Source organism: Vombatus ursinus, unplaced genomic scaffold (assembly GCF_900497805.2).
Source record: "Vombatus ursinus unplaced genomic scaffold, bare-nosed wombat genome assembly UNPS02004009.1, whole genome shotgun sequence".
In the NCBI taxonomy this organism is placed as follows: Eukaryota; Metazoa; Chordata; class Mammalia; order Diprotodontia; family Vombatidae; genus Vombatus; species Vombatus ursinus.
The window spans coordinates 389,190-410,430 of NW_020943787.1; the positions used below are offsets into that span (position 1 = coordinate 389,190).

Here is a 21,241-nt window from a genome sequence, read left to right on the forward strand (position 1 = left end):
TGCCTTATAGGGAGTAGGAGGGAAAAGGGAAAAGAAAAGGGAGGGGGGATAGAAGGGAGGGAAGAAGCAGTAAGGGTAAAGGGGAAGAAAAGGGAAAGGGCTAATGGAAGGGAGGAGGGACTGAAGGAGGCGGTGGTCAAAAGCAAAACACTAGTGAGGGTGGGGGAAGGAGAAAGAAGAAAGAAAAGCATAAACGGGGGGAAAAGGATGGAGAAAAAGACATAGATAGTAATCATAACTGTTAATGTGAGTGGGATGAACTCTCCCATAAAATGGAAACAGATAGCACAATGGATAAAAAACTTCAATCCTACAGTATGTTGTTTACAGGAAACACATTTGAAAAAGAGTGACACACATAGGGTAAAGGTAAAAGGATGGAGCAGAATATATTATGCTTCAGCTGAAGTAAAAAAAGCAGGGGTAGCAATCCTGATCTCAGACAAAGCAACAGCCAAAATAAATCTTATCAAAAGAGATAAGGAAGGAAACTACATCCTGCTAAAAGGCACCATAGACAATGAAGCAATATCATTACTAAACATATATGCACCAAATGGTATAGCATCCAAATTCTTAGAGGAGATGTTTAGGGAGTTGCAGGAAGAAATAGACAGCAAAACTATACTAGTGGGGGACCTCAACCTCCCTCTCTCTGAACTAGATAAATCTGAACACAAAATAAAGAAGAAAGAAGTTAAGGAGGTGAATAGAACATTAGAAAAGTTAGGTATGGTAGACCTCTGGAGAAAACTGAATGGGGATAGAAAGGAATATACATTTTTCTCGGTGGTACATGGCACATACACAAAAATTGACCATGTACTAGGTCATAAAACCTCACAATCCAATGCAGAAAGGCAGAAATATTAAATGCATCCTTTTCAGATCATGATGCAATAAAATTATATGTAATAAAGGTCCATGGAAAGATAGACTGAAAAATAAATGGAAACTAAATAATCTAATCCTCAAAAATGATTGGGTCAAACAACAAATCATAGAAACAATCAACAATCTCGTTCAAGAGAATGACAATAATGAGACAACATACCAAAACTTATGGGATGCAGCAAAAAGCAGTTCTTAGGGGAAGTTTTATATCTCTAAATGTTTACATAAATAGAATAGGAAAAGAGGAGATCAATGAATTGGGCATACAACTAAAAAAAACTAGAAAAAGAAGAAATTAAAAATCCTCAATTAAACATCAAATTAGAAATATTGAAAACCAAAGGAAAAATTAATAAAATTGAAATTAAGAAAACTGTTGAACTAATAAATAAAACTAAAAGCTGGTTTTATGAAAAAACAATAAAATAGATAAATCTTTGGTTAATCTAATTAAAAAAAAAGAAAGAAGAAAACCAAATTACTAGTATCAGGAATGAAAAGGGTGAAACTACAACCAAGGAAGAGGAAATTAAAACAATAATTAAGAACTATTTTGCCCAACTATATGCCAACAAATTTGACAATCTTAGTGAAATGGATACATATTTACAAAAATATAAATTGTCCAGATTAACAGAAGAGGAAGTAAAATACTTAACCCCATCTCAGAAAAAGAAATTGAACAAGTCATTGATTAACTCCCTAGGAAAAGATCTGCAGGGCCAGATGGATTTACATGAGAATTGTATCAAACATTTAAAGAACAATTAATTCCAATACTATATAGACTATTTGGGAAAATAGGTGAAGAAGGAGTCTTACCAAATTCTTTTTATGATGCAAATATGGTGCTGATATCTAAACCAAGAAGAATAAAAACAGAGAAAGAAAATTATAGACCAATTTCTCTAATGAATATAGATGCAAAAATTTTAAACAAAATATTATCAAATAGATTACAGCAACAGGTAAGATTTATAGCAGGAATGCAGGGCTGGTTCAATATTAAGAAAACTATCAGCATAATTGATCATATCAACACCAAAACTAACAGAAATCATGTCACCATCTCAATAGATGCATAAAAAGTTTTTGACAAAATACAATACCCATTCCTATTAAAAACACTAAAGAGCACAGGTATAAATGGAGTCTTCCTTAAAATAATAAATAGCATCTACCTAAAACCTTCACCAAGCATTATATGTAATGGGGACAAGCTAGATGCATTTCCAATAAGATCGGGGGTGAAACAAGGATGTCCATTATCACCATTGTTGTTCAATATCGTGCTGGAAACGTTAGCTTTAGCAATAAGAGAAGAAAAAGACATAGAAGGTATTAGAAGAGGCAAAGAAGAAAGGAAGCTATCATTCTTTGCAGATGATACGGTGATATACTTAGAGAACCCTAGAGAATCAAATAAAAAACTACATGAAATAATAAACAACTTTAGCAAAGTTACAGGCTATAAAATAAACCCACATAAATCATTGGCATTTCCATATATTACCAACAAAGCCCAACAGCAAGAGATAGGAAGAGAAATTCCATTTAAACTTACTGTAGGCATTATAAAATATTTAGGAGTATACCTCCCAAAACAAACCCAGGAACTCTATGAACACAATTACAAAACATTTTTCACGCAAATAAAGTCAGATCTAAATAATTGGAAAAACATCAGTTGCTCATGGGTAGGCCGAGCTAATATAATAAAAATGACAATTCTACCTTAGCTAATTTACCTTTTCAGTGCCATACCAATGAAACTACCAAAAAATGATTTTATAGAGTTAGAAAAAATAATAACAAGATTCATGTGGAAGAACAAAAGGTCCAGAATATCAAGGGAACTAATGAAAAGAAATGTAGGGGAAGGTGGCCTAGCCATTCCAGATCTTAAACTGTAATATAAAGCAGCAATCATCAAAACTGCTTGGTACTGGCTAAAAATAGAGTGGTGAATCAGAGGAATAGGTTAAATATGCAAGACACAGAAGTCAATGACTATAGTAATCTATTATTTGATAAACCCAAAAACCCCAGCTTCTGGGATAAGAACTCACTCGTTGAAAAAAAAACTGCTGGGAAAACTGGAAAAGAGTATAGCAGAAACTAGGCACAGACCAAAATCTCACACACCATATACCAAAATAAAGTCAAAATGGGTTCATGATTTAGATATAACGGTTGATACTGTAAGCAAACTGGGAGAGCAAGGAATAGTTTACCTATCAGATCTATGGAGAACAGAAGAATTCATGACCAAACAGGAGATAGAGAACATTACAAAAAGAAAAATGGATAACTTTGATTACATTAAATTGAAAAGTTTTTGCACAAAACCAATGCAACTAAGATTAGAAGGAAGGTAGAAAATTGGGAAAGAATTTTGACAACCAGTCTCTCTGATAAGGGCCTCATTTCTAAAATATGTAGAGAATTAAGTCAAATCTATAAAAACACAAACCATTCCCCAATTGATAAATGGTCAAAGGATATGAACAGGCAGTTCTCAGATGAAGAAATTAAAGCCATCTGCAGTCATATGAAAAAATGCTCTAAATCACTCTTGATTAGAGAAATGCAAATCAAAACAACTCTGAGGTACCACATCACACCTATCAGATTGACCAATATGACAAAACAGGAAAATGATGAATGTTGGAGAAGATGTGGGAAAATTGTAACGCTAATGCATTGTTGGTGGAGTTGTGAAATGATGCAACCATTCTGGAGAGCAATTTGGAACTATGCCTAATGGGCTATCAAAATGTGCATACCCTTTGACCCAGAAATACCACTTCTAGGTCTGTATCCCAAAGAGAGCATAAAAACAGGAATAGAACCCACATACACAAACATATTTATAGCACCTCTGTTTGTGATGGTAAAGAATTGGAAATTGTGGGGATGGCCATCAATTGGGGAATGGCTAAAGAAGTTGTGGTATATGAATGTAATGGAATACTATTGGGGTATAAGAAATGATGAGCAGGCAGACTTCCAAAAACCTTGGAAAGCCTTATATGAACTGAGGCAGAGTGAAATGAGCAGAACCAGGAGAACATTGTACACAGTAGCAGCCATATTATGGGATGACTGACTTTGCCAAAAGATTCATGATGCAAATTACTATTCACACCCAGAGAAAGAAATATAGAATCTGAATGCAGAAGGAAGCATACTATTTGCTCTCCATTTCCTTTGTTGTTTTGTTCTATTGCTTCATTCTCGTGGTTCCTCCCATTAGTTCTAATTGTTCTTTACATCACGACTGATGGGAAAATATGCTTAACAGGAATGTGTATATACAGCCTATATCGGGTTGTACAATGTCTCAGGTTGGGAGTGGGGAAGAAGTTGGAGGGGGAGAAAATTTATAACTCAAAATCTTATGGAAGTGAATGTTGAAAACTAAAAGTAAATAAATTAAATTAAAAATAAATAAAAAAGATATTCCAGTGACTTCTTATTACCTAAGGATCAAATATAAAATCCTCTTTTTGGCTCACAAAGCCCATCATGATCTGCCCCTATCCCTGCATTCTTCCTACACCGTACACTCTCCCTCCAGATAGTCTGGAATCTAGTGACACCCTCCTCCTTGCTGGATTTTGCACAAGACGCTCCATCTCCCAACTCTGGCCATTTTCACAGGCTGTCCCTCTGCTCTGCAATGCTCTCCCTCCCCATCTCTGCCTCCTGGTTTCCCTGACTTCTTTCAGGACCCGGTTAGAATCCCACCTTCTACAAGAAGCCTTTCATGGACCTCCTTAGCTCTAGGGCCTTTATACTCTTGCTTATATCCAATGTGTCCTGTGTGTGATCTATTTGTACTTCATCTCTTTATCTATTGCCTTCCCTATTAGACTGTGAGGTCCTTGAGGAAAGCGATTGTCCTTGGCTTTTTTTTCTTCCCAAGTGTCTGGCACTTAGGAGATACTCCATAAATGTTTATGGACTGAATAACTGAGAAAGCATAATCTTCATGCTCAGATGGCATGAATTTCAGTCTCTTTACCATCCTGTCCACTTTCTCTGGATAAAATCTTTCATATTACTATCTCTCTTATTGTACAATCCCTGTCTTAGTTAACTCACCATCCCACACAGGTACTACTGGGTGTAGCTGCTTCTACACCCAGGGTACTAACACTAATGGAAGAACTCTCTCGCCTGTGTTTCCCCTTCACAATTAACCAGTAGACTTCCTTTCCTAGCAAAGGCATTTCAAAGACACAGCAAGAATGCTAGCTACAAAACATTTACCCCAATGCCAAGGTTATGCACTTGAAGAACTGAAGCCTCATACACTTTCTATGTGGAATGTTTCTTCTAGATCTGAAAGGCCTCCTCTTTTGCATTTCAATATTTCTAGTCTTGCCCCTGGTACCCTTCAATGTCGACTGGTTGAACTCTAAACTGGGCACAGTATTACAGTAAAAGGAAGTGTAATCTTCCAGACTTGAAACTCTATTCATCAATCAATCAAACATTATTAACCACCTACTATGTGCCAGGCACTGTGCTTACCTCTTTTACAAATATTATCTCATCTGATTCTCGCAACAACCCTGTGAGGTAAATGATATTCTTCTGCCCATTTCACAACTAGGATACACAGGTGAAGTCACTTGTTAAGCATCACACAGCTATGAAGTCCCTGAGGCTATATTTGAACACAGGTCTTCCTAACTCTAGGCCCAGTGCTCCAGAGGGATATAGAAGTCTCCCGCCACTGTTCTCTTACTGTCTATGTCTTCTGGTAGGTTAGCTAACGTTTCCTTTATGAGTTGGTATGGTAAGGCACTGGGAGTGTAAAGGTTTGTTATCACTGATATTGGTTTACTGTTTATGGTTCCTATCAGTCAAATGTTGTTTTCTTATTTATCTTTTGTATTGTTTGAATATCTGTTTTGATTTATCAGATACCATGACTGCATTGTCTATTTTTTTGGAATGACCTGATGCAAAGTATATTTTTTTCCTTCCATTTCTGCAATTTTATTTTGCATATGTCTGTATTTCAAATGTGTTTCTTATAAACAACATATCGTAGAATTTTGTTTTATTCAATCTGTCATTCTTTCTCATTTTAGTTGTTTCCATTTTCCTCTATTTGTCTCTAATATTAGACCAAAAACTCCTCCACTAGACTGTAAGATCCTCATTTAAAGTATAAGATCCTCTAGTAGACCATAAGGCATAATCTTTCTCTTTATACTTAAAGCTCCTTGAGGGCAGGAGCAGTCTTTTGTCTCTTTTAGTATGTGCAGGACTAAGCACAGTGCAAATTAAAAAAAAACTATTAAAGGGTTAAAGAAAATAGCTTTCCAGGGAGGTGCTGAGTAATTTTTTTTTAAAAGGGGGCAGTAGGCTTAATAAGTTTGAGAACCTCTGAGTCTATTAAATACTAATGTTTGCTGTTAGGGTGCATCCACAAATTTTTATTGTGTTTAGGTAAATGGAAGACAGTGTTGGTGATGAGAAGGTTATGAGATGCACAAGTTTTCAGAAGTAAGACCTCCCAAGGACTCGCTGCCATGTCCAGTAGTCTGAGCCTACTCTAGCATTAAAGTCATCTAGAATTACAATGTTGTCCTCTTTTGGCACACTGATGATAAGGGTCTTCAAGTCTTCCTAAAATTTTTCTTTGACATCATCATGGTTCGTCATGGAGGAAACATTCGCACTGATGATGGTGGCTTGGTGTTTTCCTGCAAGTGACAATCAAATTGTCATGAGCCTGTCATTCACTCCTTTGGTACTCATTCAAGCTTGCTATCTAGATTAACTTTGATTACAGAACCTACACCAGCTTCATGGCAGTTCCCTTCTCTGTGGCCATAGCTCAGACTTCACTAAGCTGGCTTTTATTCGACAGCCTTGTTTCACTCAGGGCTGCTATTTGAATGTGATCTCTACTGAGTTTTCTCACAACAAGAGCTGTTCATCTTTGAGGTCTACTGGATTTTATGGTGTCTATAAGCACGTGCATATTCCATTTATTGAAGGTGAGTGAAATCATCTTTGCAGAAGTTTTGTATATTTTTTTGTGTTTCGACTGCAGGATGTGATCCCTGCCTGCCACGGTAGTCAGGCCAGGGTTGGCTAAGCAGACACATTTTAGGGCACCTTCTCTAGCCTCTTCCTCACACCAGAAGGTGAGCAGTGTGATCCTTAAAAGGTTGCTCAGACCCCAGGAGGCTGCCAAATCCCACTGCTACTTCCAGCGAGAAGATGACCCTATGGCCTGGGCTGCCTGTGTGCAGGGTTGTGACTACAGCTCCCAGTGTACCCACACCTGCTGCTTTATCACTTGCTTGTTACCACAGGACTTTGAGATAGGGAAAATTGGTGAAATACTATCAGTAATGTCTTTTGACTAGTGCGTAAATTGGATGTAATTGAGACAGAATTGAATGAAGTTGTTGACCTCACTCTCACTTCCAGAGTCATCACATTCTAGTGGCAGGACAGAGTCAACATGATTGGTGATGGCTCAAGATGCAGTGGATGACCTTGGTGTCTTCAATGTCTGAGTAAGCTCCAAGTGCTCCACAATGCCTGCCTCAAGTGCCTTCATGGCCTTTGGAACAAATTGTTCTCATCAGCCCATTCCACCAGGGGAAGTCTTCACATGCTTGGGGTAGATAATCTCCTAACTCACTGAGGGGTTGGAGACCCCTAAGTTACCATCAACCTGGTTTAGCCATGTGCTGAAACGGTTTACTGGTACATGGCTGTTGTGCGTGCTACAGCTTCTTGGAGCCACAGGTAAGAGATAGGTGGATCAGATGGATACCAAAGCTGGAAAGTAGACAGATAAAGGACTCAGAAACCTCACACAAGAGGTATTAATCTTGCCTGAACACAGCCTAAGCCCCAGAATGTGAAAGAGAGACAGTCTTTTCCCTTTCTTTGTATCCACAGCACTTTCTTAGCAATGTGCCTGGCACATGGTAAGTGCTTAACATATATTCATTGACTGACTATTCTGAATCAGTAATAGGAAGGAACTTGATACTTGAGTGGAAATGATGCCGGTGCTGGGAGGAAGTGACCACTTGATCCCAGTGTTTGTGTTAAAGGAAAGGCAATCTAGACATAGTCTGAGAAGCTAGTGAACCCTGTAGTTTAGTTTTTTTGTAAATCCAAAGACCATAACTACTGGGTGTAAGGACTTACTTTTTGACAAAAGCTTCTGAGAACCATGAAAAGCAGCATGACAATAACTAGGTATAGACCAACATCTCACAGCATAAACCAAGATATGCTGCAAATGAATTCATGACTAACACATAAAGGAAAATATTATAAGCAAATTCCAGAATTGAAAAAATTAGTTTTGTCATCTATATATAGAAGAATAGTTCAGGAATGAAGAAAAGATAGAGAGGATCCCAGGAGTTAAAAATGATAATTTGAATTATATCTATTTAAATTAACTCAAACATTTTTTAAAAGAAAATTAATGCAGCTAAAACTAGAAAAAAAAAGCCTGTAAATAGGAAAAACTCATTGCAGCAAGTATCTCTGATATTTAAGGTATAGATTTAGGAGTGGTATTGCTGGATCAATTGATATGCACAGTTTGATAGCCCTTTGGGCATGGTTCTAAATTGCTCTCCAGAATGGTTGGATCAGTCTACAGCTCCACCAGCAGTGCATTGTGTTCTAGTTTTTCCACATCCCCTCCATTTATCATTGTCTTTTTCTGTCATATTGTCAACTCTGATAGGTGTGAGGTGGTACCTCTGAATTATGTTAATTTATATTTCTCTAATTAATAGTGATTTAGAACATTTTTTTCTTTATGACTATAGATAGGCTTGGTTTCTTCATCTGAAAGCTACCTGTTCATATGCTTTGACCATTTATCAATTGGTGAATAACTTGTATTCTTATAATTTGATGCCATTCTCTACGTACATGAGAAATGAGGCCTTTATCAAAGACACTCGTAAAAATTGTTTCCAGGGTGTTTTTCATGACTACACATGTATAACTTGTGTCGAATTGCTTGCTTTCTCAATGAGGTTGGGTGGGGTGAGGGTGGGAGGGAGGAAGGGAGAGAATTTGGAACTCAAAGTTTGAAAAACAAATGTTAAAAATTGTTTTTACGTGCAACTGGGAAATAAGATATACAGGTAATGGCTATAGAAATCTATCCTGCCCTACAGGAAAACAGAAAGGAAAGGGGATAAGAGAAGTGGGGGTGATAGAAGGGAGAGCAGATTGGGGGAAGGGGCATTCAAAATGCATGCTGTCTTGAGGTGGAGGAGGGGAGAGATAGGGAGAAAATTTGTAACTCAAAATGTTGTCGAAGTGAATGTTGAAAACTAAAAATTAATTAATTTAAAAATATTGTTTTCAGCTTTATATTTTCCTTCTAATGTTTGTTGCATTGATTTTATTTGTGCAAAACTTTTTCAATTTAATATAAATAAAATTGTCCATTTTACATCTTGTAATGGTCTCTATCTTTTGTTTGGTCTTAAAATCTTCTCCTCTTCATAGATCTCACAGGTAAAAACTATTTCTTGCTCTCCTCATTTACTTATGGTATCATTTATTTCTAATGCATCTACACATTTTGATCGTACCTTGTTGTTGTTATAGTTTTTGGTGTTGTGTTGTTCATACTTTGTTTGGGAAGAGGAGCAATGATATCAGGAGGGTGATGTTTGCCTTGCAAATGAAGTGGATTTAAGTGAGGCAAGGCTGTGCAGTAGATCAGTAGATCACAGTAGATCTCTGTGGTCAAGCATTTTTTTATTTTCATTTTTTGATGCTTTTGCAGCCTAGGTTGTGACTTTTAAAGTTGAACTCTGCTATTGGGTTACAGGAGGCACTGTCTCGTTTCTTGTCAGGGTCATGGCCCATGGCTTGATGTTTCAGTGCCTTAGGGGCCAGTGGCTTGCCTGCTGTGCCTTGACCTCCAGGCCTCACAGGCCTGGGCTCTAGCCTGCTTATTCATAACTCCACACTTGCAACATGAGGTATTTCAGGAAGCCATTCCACACCTGCCCTACACCAAAAAACCTAACACATAAGGTGAAACCCACCACAGTTGCTTAATGTTTGTTGAATGAATGAATTTTATACATGTGAATGGAGGTAACAATGGGTTGAAGTGAACATTGAAGCTAACCCAGAAGTGTGTGTGTGTGTGTGTGTGTGTGTGTGTGTGTGTGTACATACATTGGGGTCAGGAAACGTGGGAGCTAAAGTCTCATAGGTTATGAGGCCCTGAAAAAGGTCTGACTTCATCATATGTTGCACTGTAGCTCTGTCTCCAGTGCTTGGAGTAAGGAAGAACTCAGTTTAAACCATGTCTCTGATACTTACTAGTTGTGTGACACGCTGGGAAAGTCCCTTAACCTCTCTCCACCATTTTGATGCCAGGTTGACCTAATTAAACTTGGTGTTGTGAGGTATTCCTGAAGGCTCTTCTGTCCACATTTCAGTGGGAACGAACTTGTAAGGACACAGACCATCCAAAGGATGGCATTCCTTATGGTATACCACAATGGGAAGGTATGTGATTCCAAAGAAAGAAGCTGACCACAACAGCATGGATTATATATGTCAATTTATTACAGATACTAAGACTAATTGTGTTGTATAAACTAGTTTACTCATGAGACCAGCCCTGTGGTGGTAAAAGGACAGAGTGATGGATCCCTGGACTGCCATTAGGCCGTGTCAGGTATTGTATAGAAAGAGAACAAAGAAGGTGAGAAGCCAGAGATGACTCTATCCCTCCTCAACAGAGTTTTACTTCTGACTATCCCTTCCCCCAATCTCCCCTCTCTTCTATCACCATCCCCCTTATCTCATCTCTTTCCCCTCCTACTTTGCTGTAAGGTAAGATAGATTTCTTTACCTAATTGTGTGTGTATGTTATTCCCTCTTTGAGCTAATTCTAAGGACGGTAAAGTTGACTCACTCACTCTCATATTCCTCTTCTTCCTCCCACTGTTAAAGCTCTACTTGCCTTTTTTCTATGAGAAAATTGACTCCTGTTCTAGCTCTACCTTTCTCTTTCTTCCATTACATTCCTATCTCACCCCTTAATTTTACTTTTTAGATATCATCCCTTCATATTTAACTCACACCTGTACCCTCTGTCTATATAATCTCCTTCCAACTGATGGAATCCTAGTAAACTTATCCCAGCCCCAATATTCTGGCTTCCTTATGGGCCCCACCAAAGAACAGTCATGTCCTGATTTAACCACAAAATCTAGCTTTAACCACACCACGGTCCCCAGACTCAATCATAGGCTCCACTGAACAGTAGGCCCACTGCCCCTACCTTGCCACTGTTAGGTGATACCCACCTACCCTCCCTCCCCCCAGATTAATATCATAACTTCCTCATATATGCCTCACTGCCTCACCAGAACAACAGGTGTGTCCATGAACTCATGTTTCACACAAAAACAGCAGGCGCATCCATGTGATAGGATCCCAGCCACTGCCTCTAGTTAGCCACTGCCCCCAGACCCATTCCTCATATTTCCTAAAGAAACAACAGGTCTGCCCATGCACTCAACTGGAACAACATCCATCTAATCTCAGACAGGAACACAATAGTCAGACAATCAGAGAGCAGCACCAGCAGGATGCCCGAGCAGGATGCAGACCCCAAAACAGTAGAAGTGACTTTCCATATGTAGGTACCTGTGCTGTAATAGCAAAAGCTGTCCTTTAGATGAACTTGTGATGTAGAGAGTCTTATTATAATATCATTATCATACATATAAGCCCCCCTCTGATGGGTTTTTCTGTATGCTTTATGGGAAATCACATGGGCATTTTCACCTAGGTTGGCACCCCTCCCCATTACCTAATCTTTTTAACAGACCTCATCCCCTATTACATTATGCCTTGACAAACCACTCCCGACTTTCTACTATCCATAATTTCTGTTGTGTAATCAGCATCATTACACTATAAAATTGCCTGTCGTGTCTTACTAATTTGCTGTTTCCTCTAGGAAATCAGCCCATTGGAGTCATCATTCCCAATAAATGTCTATATGCGCATTAGAGGTGGTTTGAGTCTGAATTCTTTGAGATGGTCTTGCCAAAACAAACCACAAAACCCCAACACAACTACTCTAATAACAAGAAAAATCTCATGAGTTAATAATATCATCTTCCCAGGTAGGAATATAAACAATTGAACCTAATTAAGAACCTTATGATTTCCCTTTCCTGTTTACCTTCTCATGCTTCTGTTGAGTCTTGTGTGTTAAAGTCAAATTTTCTATTCAGCTCTGGCCTTTTCATCAACAATGCTTGAAAGTCCTCTTTTTCATTGAATTTCCATTCTCCCCCCCGCCCCGCCAAGGATTATACTCAGTTTTCCTAGGTAGTTGATTCTTGGTTGTTATACCAGCTCCTTTGCCCTCCGGAATATCGTATTCTAGGATATCTGATCCTTTACTATAGAAGCTCCTAAATCTTGTGTTTTTCTGACTGTGGATCCATGATACTTCAATTGTTTCTTTCTGGATGCTTACAATATTTTTTTCTTGACTGGGGAGTTCTGGAATTTGGCTATAATATTGCAGGAAGTTTTCATTTTGGGATCTTTTTCAGGAGGTGACCAGTGGATTCTTTTAATTTCTATTTTACCCTCTGGTTTTACAGTATTGGGGCAGTTTTCCTTGATAAGTTCTTGAAAGATGATGTCTAGGTTCATTTTTGTTCATGGCTTTCAAGTAATCCAATAATTTTTAAATTCTCTCTCCTGGGGACAGGGTCAAAGGAGAGAATAAAATAAATGGGGAGTGGGATAGGATGGAAGGAAATATGGGCTTGCACAACATGACTATTATGGAAGTGTTTTGCAACACTACACATGTATAACCTATATTGAATTGCTTGCCTTCTCAATGAGAGTGGGTGAGGAGGGAGGAATAGAAAGAATTTGGAACTCAAAGTTTTAAAAATGAATGTTAAAAATTGTTTATACATGCAACTGGGAAGTAAGATATACAGGCAAAGAGGTGTAAAAATCTCTCATGCCCTACAGGAAAATAGAAGGGGAAAGGGATAAGAGAAGAGGGAGTGGGATAGAATGGAGGACAGATTGGGGAAAGGGGTATTCAGAATGCATGTCGTCTTGGAGTGGGGGAGGGGAAAGATGGGGAGAAAATTTGGAACTCAAAATCTTGTGGAAGTGAATATTGAAAACTAAAAATAAATAAATTAATAAAACATAACAATTCTTAAAAGAATCACAAAAGAGGGACATTGTGGGGAATGTACTTAATAATTTTTTTAATATTGTTTCAACCTAGCTTTGTGTGGATAATATTGTTTAACCCAGAATGTGAGCTGGGGGTTATGCTGATCACAGGACCCTCTAAGGGAGCCAGAGATCACTGGAAGGAATGTTTGAACCTCACCCAGGTCTTGTTTTGAGTCCACTAAATGGCTAGTGTTTTCAGTTTGCCCTGGTTTTGTTGAATATTCTAAACAGCAGATTTTGTGCTAATATCCTTTTACTAATTCCATGTAATGTAAGACTTAATGGACATTGGGAGAGGGTCAAAACATTTTTTTCCAGGTTTTTTTTCTGCTGATTCAATGAAATTCCTTCTAAAAACCTTAAAAAAAGGTCTCTCTCGGGGATCTGTTTTCTAGGTTTGTTGTTTTTCCAATGAGATATTTCACATTGTCTTCAATATTTTTCATTTTTTTATTGTTTTTTTTTGTTTATTTGTTTCCTGATTTCTCATAAAGTCATTAGGTTCCATTTGCTCTGTTCCGATTTTTGAGGAATTATTTTCTTTTCATTGAGCTTTTGGACCTCCTTTTCTGCTTGACCGTTCTGTTTTTTAAGGCATTCTTCTCCTCATTGGCTTTTTGGACCTCTTTTACAGTTTGACCTAGTCTGTTTTTTAAGGTGTCATTTTCTGCATTATTTTTTGTGTCTCCTTTACCAATCTGTTGGCTCATTTTTCATGGTTTTCTTTTTATCACTCTCATTTCTCTTCCCATTTTTTCCCTCTACCTCTCTTACTTGATTTTCAAATTCCTTTTTGACTTCTACCACAGCCTGAGACCAATTCATATTTCTCTTAGAGGCTTTGGATTTAGGAACTTTGACTTTGTTGTCTTCTTCTGAGTGTGTTTTGATCTTCCTTATCATCATAGCTACTTTCTATAGTCAGAGCTTTTTATTTTCCCATTGTTTGCTCATTTTCCAAGCCTATTACTTAATTTCCATATTTTTATTAAAATAGGGCTCCATTTCCAGGGTGGAGGACACACTGTCCCAAGCCTCAGGGGTTTTGTGCAGTTGTTATCAGAGATAATTCTAGGGACCTATAAGTTTTCAGTTCTTTCAAGGTGTTATGATCTAAAAAGAGGTACTACTCTCCTGGCCTGTGCTGCAGTCCGTGAGTGATCACAAGTACTCTTTTCTGCCCTGGAACTGTGGATAGTGTCCCCACTCCACTATGGCCACAAGCTATGCTATTGCTCCTCCTTGCCCTGGAACTGCCACCCAGGATTGTGACCTGGATCTGAGTATAGGCAAAACAACAGAGTCCAACCTCAATGCCAGCAAAGAAAACCATTGTAATCTCCTGTGAGTAGTTCAACTCCCTTACTGCTAGTAGGCTGAGAGATCTGGAAGCAGCTTCTGCTACTGCTGATATAGTCACTCCCAAAGCCTGCTCCTGGTTTCCTGGGGCGGGTCTGTGCTGGTATACCTTGCACTGGACTGTGCTCCTCTCTCACCTTGGTGCAACAGACCTTTCCTGCTGACCTTCCAAGTTGTCTTGGACTGGAAAAATCTCTCACTCCATCTTTGTGTGGGTTCTGTTGCTCTAAAATTTGTTTAGAGTCATTTTTAAAGGTATTTGGAGGGGTTTAGAAGAGAGCGCAGGTGAGTTCTTGCCTTTACATGGTGATCTTGGTTCTGCTGACAACAAGCAGTTTTGCTCTGGGTGGGTGGTGAATTTAGAAGTGGCTGAGCACTTGCAGTACTTCAGTGCACTGAGAATGAGCCCTTTTCCTTTGCTTCCCTGGCCTCAAGGCAGCCTCTTGAACAGGGGCTTGGCAACAGTCTTCTGGGATCTCTGAAACCCTCTATCCAGGTGATTCAGTGGTTAGAGTACTGGGCCTGGAATTAGGAAGATCTGAGCTCAAATCTGGCCTCAGGCACTTACTAGCTATGTAGCCTTGGACAAGGGCAAGTCATAGTGTTCCAATTCAAGTACTCCTTCATCTTTCTGCCTCCTCAGTAAGACTGACAACCCATCTGACTGTATGTGATCTCATAGAGTTGTCTGATGCAATAAGAGGTTGGGAGACTTGACTGTGGTCATGCTACTAGCATGGCTCCCTAAGCTTTCCATATATACTATTTTTAAAAAATCAACTACAGACATCTCTCACTTCACATAAGTGGACCTCTAGGCAAACCTCTAAGTAAAGCAATTTTGACTGTAATGTCAATTTTCCCATTGACCTGGCTACAAGGGAGGGAGTGAGGCAGGAAGAATCCTGTGCCTGTGAAGAGAGAGAGCCAGGACATGGTTCAAGGACACTTGAGACCTGGCAATAGAAGAAATGAGAACAAGAGGAGGATAATGCAGATGTTGGGGCCATCCACCGGATGGCCTGGCCAGAACCAAGAGGAGGAACACGTGGGAGACAGACACGTGGATGCCAGTCATCACCAGAAACAGGAGAAGACAGGCAACCCATGGACTGAGGAAAGACGTGGTATCTGAGTGCACTGGACAGATGACCAAAGACAGACAGACTACAGACGTCAGCATGCTATTCCTTCCACAGATTACCAACACATCCTCAGCCAGTATGGAACTAAGTGGGGATATGGATGGTATCAAATAATCAACTTGGCCACCAGGTTCCATGTAATACTGGCATTACAAAGATATGCATGATTCCGCCAGAGTAATGGAGCTATAGTCATAGCTAAAGTATACAGAGACCATCATTTAGTTGATGAGTTCTTGTGGACTCCTTTGCAATTTTTTTTCTGATCTTCGAATGATTCCCTGCATAGGACAATATTTGGATGCCTCATGTTTGCCAACACTTCAACTTCTCTCCTTGATTGTTCTCTTTCTTTGCTGGATGTCATTGAGATGTTAATTTCTTGAATAGCTTATTGTTTATAATCTTCCCTAGATTTAACAAGAATGACTTTCCCAAAGGATCTTTCACCAGTCTTTCGGAGTTTACAGTATTTATCCATGGTTCTTTTCTTAATGCATCCTTATACATGTGCAAGGCAATAAAGGAATTCTGCTTCTTGGGCCAGGTTTCACTCACATCAGATAATGTGAGGCAGGCCAGCTTGCTGGTGGGTACAGCATCTGTCCTCCATCTCTCTCTGAGTTAGGGCTTCTTCAGCTTCCCTGGCCTGCCTGCCTCACTGCCCTGGATCTGCAGAGCCCAAGCAGTGGTGGCACAATGTGTGCCTGGCCTGGGGCACCTTTCCTGGACCTACCCACACCCACAGCCAGCTGAGCTCCCAAGCCTTGAGCCAGAGCTGTGGCAGAGGCTCTCAACTTCTATTTCTTACATGACAATATCCCATGTATCCCTTCCTCTCCTCCTCCTTGATGACAGCCATGCCATATGACAAATGGTATTTTGTGTTTTAGGATGGGAAAAAGTCAACACAACTATATATTATGCAGGGGAAATGATTTGCGGTGGGAGACACTCTCTCTGAGAACATTCCAGTTACTACAGGCTTACTCTCTGGGGAAACATATCTAGCCTCAGAGCACTCAGAAGACAAGACATTTGAGACTGAAAACACATGTCCTGAGAACATTCCAGTTACTACAGGCTTGCTGTCTGGGGAAGCACATCTAGTCTCAAAACACTCAGAGGAAAAGATACTTGTGGCAGGAGACACTCTCTCTGGCAACAGTCCAGTTACTACAGGCTTGCTCTCTAAGCAAACACATTAAGGTAAAATAAATATTTAATAAAATAGATTTGTGGCAGCATGCTGAGGCCAGAAAAAGGGAGCAAGGTGTCTTTAGTCTTTCGTCTTCCTCACTGCCTCCATGCCAAACTGCCTCTTCTGCCCTCCTTACCCTGAGCACCTGCACTCTAAATCACCAATGCCATGGGCTTCTTCCAGAGCCCTCAAGCTAAGGACACTCTCACCGCCATCTGACTCCTGCTGTCCACTCCCAATTCTCCTACCTGAGGCACCAGAGCAGCCGGTCTTGGCATCCATTCATACTCCTGCCATGTACCCCATGATGGCCCAACCCCATATCTTCCCAACCCAGAAGACAACAAAGTCTTCCCAAAATTCCTAACAGAATAAATAAAAGAGGAGAATAAAAAATCCAGAAACAAATCAATGCCCAAGGGTCACCTGCCTGCCACTTCCCTCCTCTTTCAACCTAGGGATCTGGATATAAAAAAGTGGGTAGACCTGGGACAGAGGTCAAGTTAAGGCAGAAAATGACAGATGGAAGCTCAAGGTCTCACCTTCCACCCTCACCACAGGAGGTCCCTGCCCACTCCTAGCCACCATTGTGTCTAAAGATTTCTCTCCATCCACCCCTTCTTAGGGACAGGAAATTGAAGTTTAAGACTTTGAACATACTCAGATACCTGACCTTCTCCATATTCCACTACCAGAGGCTGTAAATAAAAGAAATTAATTAATTAATTAATTAATGATCCCTCAGACCTGCTTGTCACCAACCGAAGGACAAGAAGCAAAACTGGGAGCAGCCTGGGCAGGAAGGGAGCTTCCAGAGCAGCAGGGGGCCTGCATAGAAATAGACACCCTCGCTGGGAGGTGCTGGGGGGTAGGGTTTGGAGGTGGCTAATTCCTTGCCCATGACCTACCTGAGCTCAAGTCTGCCTTTTAAACCTCAGAACACATTGCCCTCTCTGAAGAGCAGAAGAAAGGCCTGTTTGGGTGAAAAGGGAAAGTTAATCTCACCCCACCCCACCAGGGACTCAAGGAACCCTGAAAGGGTGCAGTGGAATTCAGGTGCTTGTGGTTGACAAAGATATCAAGACCCTGGTTATTAGAGGCAAAGTCTGGTAAACTTTATGAAAACGTGAATTATAATTCTTTCCCTTTTTGCTTCAATTGTTTCCCTGAAAATTCTTTCTGCTGGTGTTTTTGAATGATAGCATATAATGTAAGCAAATAAGGTTTCCTTAAGACTTCCTGTTTGGGATTAAAAAAAAATTACAGTAAAAACAAAGAATCACCTTTCTCACCCCACAAGAAATCAAAGGTGAATATTTTTTTAAAAGTCTCATCCTTGGACCTGACATCAAGGGCCAAAGCTGTCATGGAATTTTAGTGAGTAAGGTCCATTGTTAGGTAGGGGCAAACAGGTCGCAATTCGTGAAGGAGACCTCCAGGGAGGCTACAGCCCAAGCTGTACTTAGTCCTGGACACAGACAATCTGAGAAGTCTGGGCTATAGGTCTCCACCCTCCAAAACCCTCACAGAACCTGCTGTCCCCTTGAAGCCTGAATCCCCAAGGATTGTTTTTCCCTATTATATTGAGGGCTATGGGTGGTTCCAGGTATGATGCTCTAGATGAAAATCCACTCTCCTCTGCTGTGATTCTTCTACACTGATTTGGACAGAGGTTCTCCTTTCCCTGGTTCATCTTGAATCACTGTTTCTCTATCCAGAGGTGTGGCAGCCTGTATGGCCTGAAGGGTTTCTCCTACAGATGATGTGCAGGCTGATCCTGTGGGAGATGACCCCAAGAAGACTGATCAACTAGTGGACATGGAGGGAATCCCTGAGATACCCAGGAAGAGGGCTCCACATGGCCTTCCCTTTGGGTGAGCTTGGTTCTCATCAAAGCTTCACAAAAGAGGCCTAGGTCACCAGGCTGTTTGGCTGCTGTAGCCACTGGGCAAAGACTGTTTCCTTAAAGCACCTGGGATGAAGAGTGTCAGAAAGGAGACCCAGGTGCATAAGCAACATACATACATATGTTCACATCATAACCGATATCATCCCTTGACTCCACACTCTCAATCTGGTCACCAATCCAAATGTTGAACAATGTGTATATTGGGTTGACATGGGGGCTCTTTCTGTTGTTCCCCACCTGGTTCAAACTTGGTTTGGTCCCCTGTGTCTTAGATGATAACCAGAAGACAATCCCAACCTACCTCAATAGGAACAGAGGTGTGCAGGTTGGGTTGACTCTCATACAGCCTGAAATGCCAAGTCCCAATGTCTTCCTCTTTGCTAATTCCCTTGGGAGAATCATTTTTTAGGAAAAAATATGACTGAAAGACAATCTCAAGACTGCTGTTCTCCCCTTCTTAAAACACAGTTTAAAAGAACTCTACATAATCCATGGAAAGCTGGGAAAGGGGCCTTTCCCTTATAGCCAGGACTTTCTTCTTCTCATCAAGGAAGTTTCATGCTCAATTCTTAGATGCAGAAAGCAATGGTACCCCCACTCTCACTCCCACATCTCTTAAGTTGTCAGCTGAGTTTAGGCATTGGGGAGTGGGGTGGCAAGTCATCAAGGCATAGGGAAATGGTTCGGGTGGGCTACATGATGGACAGGAAGCTGCACAGTCTTTCTCTGACTTCATGTTTCCACTCAAGTACTACCTTCCTCAAAAGTAGGAATGCCCAGGTGCCCCTGCATATTATTGACTTCTTCTCCCCTGGGATCACATTCCACACCATACTGCACCATACAGCCATCTATAGAGACACAACAGGTGTACACACAGGTATTGATTTACAGGTTGTCCTCCCCATTCTCCGTCATATTAGGAGTCCACTTTGGGTAAGTATCTCCTCCTCTTCCTCTTCCTTGGCGCCCCAGCAGCTAACACAGAGACTGGCTAACCATGAGTGCTCAGTACATGCATGTGGTGGTTGTGCTTTTGGAACATGACACCTCAAAGTCAAGGATCATCTGTATCTGGGACTGTGGCAACAGGGAGGGGAGGGGAGGAAGTCTGGGCAAGGTGTATTCAGGCTTCCTTAGTCCCCACTGAATCCTCCCCCATTCCTCAAGCTTGGCCATTCTGCCCTCCCTACCCTGAGCCTCCCCTTTTCCCTCACCTCCTGTAACACCTAGACACACACACACACACACACACACACACACACACACACACCAGCTTAACTCAGACTCCTTGGGGAGTGATGCGGTATAGGGTGGAGGTTTGAGGAAAATGGGTCATTGCTCGGCAGATGACCTGACTGAGCTCAGCTCTGCCCTGCCAACCCTCAGAACACACTAAACTTTCAGGAAGAGTAGCAGAAATGCCTGCTTGGGTGAAAAGGGAAAGTCTTCCCTTTGCACCCCACCAGGGATTCCAGAATTCCTTAAAAGATGGAGTAGAGGTCGGCGCTTGTCACAGGCAAAGTCTGGTAAAATGCATTCCAATTGAAATATATTTTTCTTTCCCTTTTGGTTCAATCCTTTCCCTAAATGTTCTCATTCTGCTGGCCATTTGTACCATAGCATGGATTGCAGACAAAGGGAATATCTTGAAGTTCAAACAATAATAGTAAAAAATAGAATCACCTTTTCCACCCAAAAAGAAATCAAAGGATGATTCCTTTTCTAAAAGCCTCCTCCTTTGACCTGACATCTGGGCCCCAAATATTCATGGATTTTTAGCAGGTAAGATCCAAGGTCAGACAGGAAGTCAGGTCACAATAACTGAGGAACCTCTGGAGAGGAAACTGGAGGCCAGGCTTGATTAAGTTTGAACAGAAACAAGCCCCAAAATCAGTGCTGCAGCACTCCACCCTCTGAAAGCACCGCAGGAAACTGGGTCTCCTGGAAGCCTGACAACTAGGATTTCTATACAACCTGATATACGTCAGGCATAGTGCTAAATGATTTACCAATATTGTCACATTTAATGCTCACAACAACCCTGGGATGTAGGTGCTGTTATTATCCCCTATTTACTGTGGAGGAAATAAACTGAGTATAAGTGACTTGCCCGGAGCCACACAGCTACTAAGTTTGAGACCAGATTAAAATCAGTTCTTCTGGACCCCAGGTATCTCTGAGCACCACCAGGTGAAATTCCCAAACCGTCAGATGTTCAAGTCAGGTTTCCCACGGAGCCCAGCTTGTCCTGACATCCCTCTCCACACAGCCACCTTTTGGGTTCTTCTTTGATTTAGAATCCTTTCATCCAAATCCTCTTAGGAGGCAGTGACTTAAGGACCCTCTACAAAGGCCTCATAACTGGTCTTTGAGGCTGTCTGAGGCTCATGGGGCCAGACTCTGCCTGAGAGCTCTGCCCCAAGAGCAAGGGGGTGGGGAGGGCTTTGGTCACCTCTG

General features: G+C 40.8%; 1 protein-coding gene across 1 annotated transcript in view; it reads left to right on the forward strand.

The window, feature by feature from the left end:
- The window catches only part of LOC114053164 (kinesin-like protein KIF27), an 81,772-nt gene extending 74,776 nt beyond the window's left edge, over positions 1 to 6,996 (forward strand). The window contains 2 exon segments of the mRNA XM_027876064.1: positions 6,751 to 6,914; positions 6,971 to 6,996. Coding sequence (XP_027731865.1) covers positions 6,751 to 6,914; positions 6,971 to 6,996 — 190 coding nt within the window.
- The last annotated feature ends 14,245 nt before the right edge of the window (positions 6,997 to 21,241 follow it).